Here is a 9,180-nt window from a genome sequence, read left to right as displayed (position 1 = left end):
GTCTGTTGATGTCTTGATGACGCGACATGTATATCAAGCGCTGATTTCCATTTAGTTATTTTTCTAGAGCATTACTACTCTTTAATATATTTTGTACGCAACTACAAGCAGTATGTAAGGTTCTTGCTATAATGGATCTTAGAAAGTCTACATGCATATGTAATGCTTCGGCCTTGTGATGAATTAAAAGTTGGCAGCTGATTTTGATTCTCTATGGGAGCTATTTCTCTAAGAGAAGTGAGGCGCGTTTGGCAGCGCTCTACACTACCTCTGCTGCGCTCCGCTCCCCGCTCCCCTCTGCTCTCGCTCCCGCCGCTCCTACTCCCCCAAAAAACCTGTTTGGTATTGATTCTCCGTTGGCTTCAGCTTCAGCTCGATGGAATCCAAGCATTCGCTGGTCGCCACCGCAGACCCCCGTTCCTCGCGAGCTACTGCTACTCTGAAGCGACGCGGCGTGGCCGCCGGAGTGGGCCGGCGGCGCCTACTTCGTGAGGAGGCTGCTCGGGCGCCGGAGAAGGTCGGCAACGCCTGCTGCTCTAGCGTGAGGAAGGCGCAAGCGTTGGAGAGGTATGCCGCAAATTGAGCGATAGCTCAGTGGTGTGGCGGTCGTTGGTTGTGCCCACCGGCCAGGGTTCGAACCCTGGTATTTGCACCCAAAAAAACCCCTCGTTGTGCTTGCTGGCTTGGGTTGCTGGTGCGTCGCCGGCCCAGGTTACGGTGCGTTGCGCTAGCCTGTGTAACGGTGGTCGCCGGCCCAAGTTCAATTTGGCCATAAATGGGCATGGGTTAGGGTTCGGGGGGTTTTCTCGATCGGGATCATACGGTCCCTTCTTAATGCCATGCCGTGGGGGTGGTTCTTCCCTCACCAGTCGAGTTTTTTTTTTGAGAGGTGTGCCGCCGCCTATCGCGCAAGTCCGAGGAGGAGGTCCAGGCGTTGTTGAGGAGCCTCCTCACGCAAAATCCGTCGTCCATGGTAGCCTCGTCGATTCCTCTCGATGGAGATCCATGGCCTGGATCTCGGTGGGGAGTGCGGCACCGGTAGGGACCTCGACGGGAGCGCTGCGCCGGCGATCGGGGAGTGCGGGGCTGCTAACGAATCGAATCCCCACCAAGCTCCAGTGGACGGTCAGGGAAGAGAGGCGGGCGGGGACGAGCGAGACAGGTGAAGCGGAAGGGAATCGGGAGGGGGAAGAGGGAGCAAGTTTTTTCCGCTCCTCCCTCATTGTGGAATCGAGCGAATCGCTCCGACTCGATTCGGGGTGAATCAGGCGGCGGCGATGCTGTTTGGTAGTGCTCCGCCAATTCTCGCGCGGAGCGGAGTAGCGGGAGCGATACCAAACACGTCCTGATCTATGGCTGAAAGTGATTCTCTAGCATAAACTTTTGAAATCACTATGGAGAATCATTTCACAGAATCAAGAGAAGCTACTTTTTTCAGCTCCCACCCTCTTAGTTCATTTCAGAGAATCATTTTACAGAATCAGAAGAGAATCACTTCTCTATGAAAAACTGTTTGGCATCAGCATAGAATCAGCTCTGTGAGCTCCAACACACCCTAACACTGATGCTTGCGTTATTTTGTAGTTGTTTTTTAAATATTGTGCAGCCTTTACAAAAATTGTGTACATGCGTGATTGTGGGAAAACGAGTCACAACAGTGGTTTGCTATGCTCCGGGCCGACCCACCCACCATTTGACGTCATATTCGTGACAGCGTGTAATGATGCAATTATGATATTTCTCCTTACAGTCATATATGTTTAGGCAAGTGATTTTCATCACAAGAAAGAACCTTACAATCGTACATTCATATATCTCATTTCCAACTGTAAAATAGTACAGCAATCACAAGAAATGTCATGGTACCGGGATAAGAGGAATGACTCTTTCATTTAGTAGTTTTACAAAATACAAGTAAAATTGAACGCCGCTCCCTATGGTTTTTAGGGAAAACAGCACGTGTTGGGTATCCTACGGTCACGCTTACAAAGAGACGTCTGTAGAGAATGAATACACCTGGGCACCAAAAATGTAGATGCTCAAGAATGAATATGTGCATACTGCAATAATGCAAAGAGAGGAATAAGAATTCAGATGTCGATCATCCTCAGCAATTTCCACTATAAGCATGCATATCAATATGTAACGACCGCCAATCTTCTCCAAACAGGAATTCTGATATGATGGAGTTGGCTCATTGTTTGTCACTGTAGTTAGCCTGACTGTTTGATCAAGATGTGAGTTATATCCATCCTGCAATGGACATACCTCACACAGATGACATCAAATTTTGGTGTGCATAGCATAACCACACCAGCCTTAGCTGTGTTCTTCATGCGTGTCTTTCAGAGAAAACTTCATAAGTATCGACTATTTTCAACAGGCAGGTATGACTGGGTCAGGCTTGAACACGCCTGCCAGAATCAGACAGATTAAATCATCAATAAATTGGTTATTGAATAATAGAGAGATATTTAAGTAAAATTGAATGAGCTAATTAATCTTTTAAAATAGCATTGTCACATGTCATCACTAACATTCCCAAGAGCCCAATCAAAGTCTAACTATCCAGTAAGACAATGCAGAGAGACTGAAAGAGGACCAGTAGGTCTTCAGATAGAGATACAACAGGCAAACTGAAGCAAATATTTTATTGACTTTGATCATGTAAGTTCAATTTATTTGGTTCCTCTTATGACTTTCAAATATAGATACAACAGGCAAACTGAAGCAAAGAGGACCAGTAGGTCTTCAGATATAGATACAGATAGGGTAGGAGGTTGCACTTATGCATTGTGCAAAACAAAGGCTTCGGAACCATACTCTGATTTTTCAAATTGCTTCCCTAATCGAACGTGGGGCCTGGGACCGCATGCATCGTCTTGTGCTCAATCATGCGGGAGGGGGGGGGGGGGGGTCTTTTTTCTTTATAAGAGATGCTGATTCTTACCAAATGGCAATTAAAAGTCGCCGTATTACAAAATTATGTATCTTCCTCCCCAAATTCATCCTGATATTCCAAGTCATCTAGAATAATGTACTTGGCATCACCAGTAAATTGAGGTGAATTGATGTCATCCTCACTTGTCTGACCCCTTTTGAATTTGTCGTACCTGCGATTAGAGACAAATATTCTTACACCATGTCACCATGAAAGCTAACTTCCTGATATCATGCACAAAGAGTGTTTAACTACTTGTGAACGGAGGGATTAGTATGTCGTTCACAAGGCAACCAAAGCTCCTCAAATGGATAACAATCAGTTTACAACAATATGAAGTGAATTTTTTTATATGGCACAACAGTTTGTGCATCAAGTTTTTTTGGCATATTGTAGAAGAAAATGCCTTATGTAAACCGGAATCAAAATCAGAGGTCAACCCCACTATAGGTTCTTATAGTACTTTAGCTTGAGCCACCGGACGCATATTGACCAAGACCAACAAATTAATACTAAGTTATTTTTTATGGTTACAATGTTAATTCTGAACAATAAATATCTCTGCCATAATTCCCTAAGACTAAATTGCAGGTTATAACTTCCACAAGGAAAACAGTGCTGATTATAACTTGACCAAATGTTAAGGGAAGGTGTTTCAGTTTAGCTGTTTGGCAGTTCAGCTCGAGTCACCAAACACATATTGATCCCTCTTAGCCTGAGGTGAGCAAAAGTTTGTTTCCTAGGAATTACGGGCTTTGATATCACAGTGTGCTGCACATGATCTTGGAATGAGATTACTTACCTGTACCAATTGAATAGGCTAACACCAACCATAATGGTGAAAAGACCAACCCCTTTCAACCAAGTAAATTCATCATGGAAATAAAATACCGCAACCTGAAAGATCAAGGTACAAAGATCATTTATAAGAGGTATAGAAACCAAATGCCTATTATTTTATGGAGCCTAGGAATAACAAACTACTCCGTCCGTTCCACACGGCTTGTAGTTCGGGACGGAGGGAGTACTTCCTAATCTCTGGGGTTATCAAGCTTCATACTAGTACTAGCAGACAAGCCATGTGTTTAGCCTTTCTGTGATACAACTCTGTCGATACTTGATAGCTTCCCTCTAATATTGTATGCCAAAAAAAATGAAGGTACTTGTTGGATTTTTTCTCTCGTTGGATGATTTGTATAGACAACAAATGAACCGTTTCCATTTTTTGTTGTTCAAGACTTGGTAGCTACTCTATCATGTGCCACTCAATTGTCAACCACCTGTATTGTTCTTTTCTTTTTCCAGATGAAGTGTAGTTCATGGTTGATAGCAGTATATGCAAAAATAATATGTAAACTAGGAACAATAATTCTTCAGAAGGGGTTCATGAAGTCTAGATTCAACTGCAAATGAAAGAATATAAATAAAAGAAAATGTTCAGAAAGGATCATATTTTCAATATTACCAAAATGGTTACAGCTTCTTTTACTACCCCAGCTATAGTCACGGTTATGGCACTCGTTGCTGAAATAAGTATATACTCTGTTAACACCTGCAGTTAGAATTAATAGTTCATGAAATCTCTGATAATTACTGAAAGTTTTGTCCCAAATTATACAAGACTCGTTACCATGAAAAAGGCCAAGGAGCCTCCAATAAGCATAAGTAAGCAACTGCGCATGACATGCCAAGGGTTATCGAAATATGAATTCTTCTGAAAATCACTCCAAGGATCCAGTAATAGGGACAGTATCATGGTGGCTATGGCCATCACTGGGGTAACATGGCTCATCAAGGTAATAGGATTTTTCAGGCCTGCAAAAGGAAGACAATTCATGAATTCCTATTAGTCAAATCATGCTTAGATAAAATAATTGTGGTCCCACTTTCATCCAAGCTTAGAACACATGCTGGAGACAGAGATACTAAGCTAATGGAATGGCTCAAGCAGAACTAGAGCTTATTTGCGTGAAGTGTTGTTCCTGATGCTCCAGAAGCTAAAGATCAACATCATCTGATGTTGTATAACATTTGGGCTCAAATCATATCAACTGCTCTGCCACTTGATTCACTCATAATGGCTAAACAATGGCTTCAGAAAAGAGAGGATAGAGCTCTCATCTAATTCTTAGGTTACTAACTTTTGAGTGCACTCCCATTTGGTAGGAAAAGGTTTAGTCAATACGCATAAAACAAATCAATCGAATAATCAGATATGTAGAAGAATAAAACATCTGCACGACCTAATGCTCCTCTCCAATCGTTGGAATTGACATTCAAGAATAAAGCAAAGCTTACATACCATAAGCATCTTTCTTGAAATACCAAGATCCACATGCAGAAACAGAAAAGAAATCATCAGCCCAGGAGCATAAAAGAAATAAAAGAGTGAGACTGTGAGGTTGACAATAGCTAAAAAAAACCTCTATATAATTAATCAATAGACTCACCTGCAACAGAATCTGAGTCATGGACCAGCGGAATCCTGACATAACTGCAGCAAGCGTCACAAAAATGAAGCCCCAGAAGTCAAACTCGGTCTCCTTGGCAACTGACGAAAATAATATTGTCAAATCAGAAACTATAAATCCAATTATTTGTGTAGCATTGACCAAAGAACTGCACGTTAGAATGCTACAGTTAACATGGTGACTATGATAAGAAAAACACTCAATTACTAAATTCAAGTTTACTGCAATGTGAACTTTGATGTGATGTGGAGCAGACTATTTCTTAAAACAACATATCCTCTGGAGAACTAATTTGACTCAGTAGTAAATCTAATTGCATAGAAGGACAATCCTCCGACCTAGGATTCTAGGAGGCAGCGAACTCACCACTAACTAAAATATGGCATCAGGAAGTCCTATAAGGCTGTAAGAATTATACAAATTCCCTAAACAACTTCATCATCAAAATGTTGGAAAAGCCTAGAAATGTGTTTCCAGTAGTGAAAGTGTGAAACTGAAGAATATCCAGAATTCCCAGTTCTCCATTTAACTATTAAAGCTGCCAATGATGGACCATGTTTTATTATTTTTATGAAGAGCATCAGTTCTCCTGCGTTGTTCGAGAAGAGCATCAGTAGCATTTTGGCCTTCTGGGTCAAAGTAAAGTTTCTTTCACTTCACAAGCTGCTGAAGTGAACTTGAATTGCAACAGATAGTCAAACGATATCACATGCTCTTATTGTGGCGCACTTGTCAAAGAGACTATAAAGGAAGGCATATTCGGTAGCGACAAACCAAACTAGAAATAAGAATTCCTCAATTAAGAAGAACACAACATCAACAGAGGATGTGGGTTCCTGCTATGCTGTGTGGATTTCAACTTTGCAAGGAAAAATAAACTTTAAATTTATTCTGAGAAGGCCTGGATTTTCTTATTATAAACTAAGCTCCCGAATAACTAGTAATATGGATAACTGGAATACCTATATGTACCACTTTCTATAAGGAAAGCTTTTGTTCATTACTGATAGGTTTATGTTTCAAGCAGTGCAGGAAAAAAAAATGAAAAATACAATCTAACAATGACAAGTGTGGAAAAGCACCAAAGGGGTAAAAGGCTAAATCTTAGAAGTAAGCAAACTGGCATTGCACAAAATTCTTATCATAAAGCATACCTGTCATTAGAACTCCAATAGAGATAACAAATATGATTCCTAGAAGCTTGATGCTAGGATTTTCCAACCTTGAAAATTGGAGGAACTTTTAGAGGCATATACGATCGAAAGCAATGGAAAACAAAAGAAACACTAAGATATGTATGTTATTTAGGGGGTGATGGTGACCCCTTTCTTAAGAAAATAAATGGATATTATGACACTGCAATCAACTTATCGTAAGGAAATAACAAATCGATACTATGTAATCAAATTAGTTAGTGGATGAGCAGGTTTTACGCAATCCGATGAGGTTGCAAAGTGTGCAACTAAATTCTTGAAAAAGAATTTGTAATGCTCATCTGTATTTCAAAAAGAATAGTTCACAAGTTACAAGTAAAGAAGAAAGCAGTACGTTGAGAAGATACTTCATAAAAAGAGTTACATAAAAGAAGCATGCTTATTCGAAATTAGCTTACTTGTAACTACCTTTCTAAATAAAGTTATATTGTCAATCCAGATACTAGGCCATTAGTGTGGCTGTGGCCATTTAAAGTTCATACAAGATCCTCATGTGGTTAAGGGAAGTGTGGGTTTATCACTGATTTACATTTGAACCTCAATTTTTGCCTTTTGTAAAAAGGTTAGTGATATCTTTCTAGCTTAAGATTAACAAAATTGATCAGTGAACGACATTGGCTCATTCAACTAATTGTCTTCAAAAGTGGAATAAGCATAGAACTGTATCAACCAATTATGTGGCAAAAATGTAACAAGTATGCAGAATCTAAATGCCCTGCTCTACTAATATGGCCATAATGCAATCTACTACTAACTTCCAAGTAGGAAAAACAATAACCAGGGGAATGAAGACCAGCACTCACCTAAATGCAAACGCGAAGAGCAAAAGGAATATCGGGGCGGCTGATTTACACTGCGGAACATCAATTTCATGAAATCTAGTTACTTAACAGATTGAGAAATCTAACTCGAGAAGTGCAAGTGAATTAAACCCTTCAGCGAACAACACACCATAGTAGCAAACGTCACCGAGATGAACACTAGAGAGGCGTTGCTCAGGTTTATGTCCAGCGCCGTCCCTAGAGCAGTTGGTACGACTGCAGAACAGCTAGTCAGAACTAATATTTTGTCCGAAACAAGCAAAACACAAATCACTGCTGCAATCGGTTGTAAACCGAGATCCACACCTCTCATGAAGTAATCCTTCCACCCCATCTCGACGCCACTGTCAGGTCCCATGGGCTGGAAGAAGATTATGAGCTTGGACAGCCCCGCCTGCAGCGCGAAGTGCACGGTGTTCATCAGCAGCGGCGCCGGGAACTTGCCCAGCTTGTCCCCTAGTAGCGTCTTGTTATATCTGCCATCCCAACAAACGAAGCAATCAGGCCACCATTTCCGCGGCGAGATGAGTAGGGGGGAGTGGAGATCCAGGCCACTCACAGCGTGAGGCAGGTGCTGAACGCGTACCACACCAGGATGTAGAACCCGGTCCTGAGCACGACGGCGGGTGCCAGCGCGGCGCGTTCCGCGCGCTCCAGCGACTCCAGCTTGGTGACGGACTCGCTGGGCCGCAGCCCCGGGGCTCCGCAGGCGCCGCCGGCGGAGCAAGGGGGGTTTTCGACGTCGAGCGCCCGGCGCGCCGCCTCCGGATCCGCCGCTGCCGCCGCGGCGTGCATGCTCCGCTGCCGGAAGTAGCCCGACCGCGGGGACCCCACCTCCGCGGCGCCCCCGTCGGCGTCCCCGGCCTCGGGCTTGGGATGCATGCCTCCTTGATTCCGTTCGTGCTCCGGGGGCTACAAGGCTCGCATTGCGCGCTGCGTGCGTGGGCGCGCGCGCGGCACGGCGCTAGACAGGATTGCCGGTCCCAATGCCGCGGCGCGGGCGGGGATCTGGGAATGCCGCGCGTGGGGAATGGAGCGGGGGAGTGCCGGAGTGGGGTGGGGTCGGCGCCTGTGCGTTCGCGAGCGGCTGCCTGCCAGCCGGAACGGGGGCGGGGACGATGGGTTGGTTGGTTGATTTGGCGGGTGCGCGCGGTGGGCAGGTCGGGTTGGGGTCGGGTGGCCGCGCCCGGTTGGGTGCCTGGGCTGGTGGGTTGGTGGCGGCCAGCCTTCTTGGTGGGGGCGCGCGGGGGCCTGCCGGTGCCGGCTGCTGCGGCCGAAAGGTGGAATGGAAGGGTTTTGGGAGCGTGGGGCTTGGATCGGATGTGATGGTGGTGGTGCCTCACAGCAGGAGAGGACTCAGCAATGGTTATCTTTTCGCTGTTGAAGATTTGTCGTTTTAATGGTTGTGTAAATCTATGGCCAGACATTTAACAGTAATGTGTATTTTGGTGGGCATAGAAGGGTTTACTTGTGCTTATACTTTTTGATATATTAAAAACCTATTTGTTTATCGATCACGATGCTGAAAGTTTACTAAAGATGCATCATAACATAATATAGCAAGAAGTGTGAATCTTGCAGGTATGATCATGAGTCTCAATTCATTATTACTATCTTCCAATGCGTGTCTCTGCTATCTAAAAGCATGCATATATTCTAGCGTTTCGTATCATGTGGAGTGCTATGTTTGTGATTTTATTTTACAGCTAGTGTAACTCCTCCATGTGATGTTT

General features: G+C 43.9%; 1 protein-coding gene across 1 annotated transcript; it reads right to left on the bottom strand.

Moving 5' to 3' along the window:
• Nucleotides 1-1,788: 1,788 nt before the first annotated feature.
• LOC101778386 (probable sugar phosphate/phosphate translocator At1g06470) lies at nt 1,789-8,587 on the bottom strand. Its single transcript, XM_004964770.4, has 12 exons — nt 8,007-8,587; nt 7,754-7,923; nt 7,578-7,663; nt 7,430-7,479; nt 6,567-6,634; nt 5,392-5,492; nt 5,244-5,256; nt 4,572-4,756; nt 4,407-4,493; nt 3,744-3,838; nt 2,951-3,113; nt 1,789-2,414 (listed from the first exon to the last, which is right to left on the bottom strand). The coding sequence occupies exons 1-11, from the start codon at nt 8,327-8,329 to the stop codon at nt 2,984-2,986; spliced, it is 1,308 nt and encodes a 435-aa protein (XP_004964827.1). The 5' UTR covers nt 8,330-8,587; the 3' UTR covers nt 1,789-2,414; nt 2,951-2,983.
• Between the last annotated feature and the right edge of the window lie 593 nt (nt 8,588-9,180).

The sequence above is a fragment of the Setaria italica genome, chromosome IV, assembly GCF_000263155.2.
Source record: "Setaria italica strain Yugu1 chromosome IV, Setaria_italica_v2.0, whole genome shotgun sequence".
Taxonomy (NCBI): domain Eukaryota; kingdom Viridiplantae; phylum Streptophyta; class Magnoliopsida; order Poales; family Poaceae; genus Setaria; species Setaria italica.
The sequence above is the reverse complement of the archived record's forward strand: the minus strand, read 5'-3'. Positions and strand labels throughout refer to the sequence as shown.

What these genes read in the sequence shown, in the direction of transcription:
- LOC101778386 (XM_004964770.4), bottom strand. Translation starts at nt 8,329, where the DNA reads ATGCATCCCAAGCCCGAGGCCGGGGACGCCGACGGGGGCGCCGCGGAG. An exon ending in GAAGGATTACTTCATGAGAG is followed by an intron (nt 7,664 to 7,753) that starts GTGTGGATCTCG and finishes GCTGTTCTGCAG; the next exon opens with TCGTACCAACTGCTCTAGGG. An exon ending in TATTGGAGTTCTAATGACAG is followed by an intron (nt 5,493 to 6,566) that starts GTATGCTTTATG and finishes TATTTTCGTCAG; the next exon opens with TTGCCAAGGAGACCGAGTTT.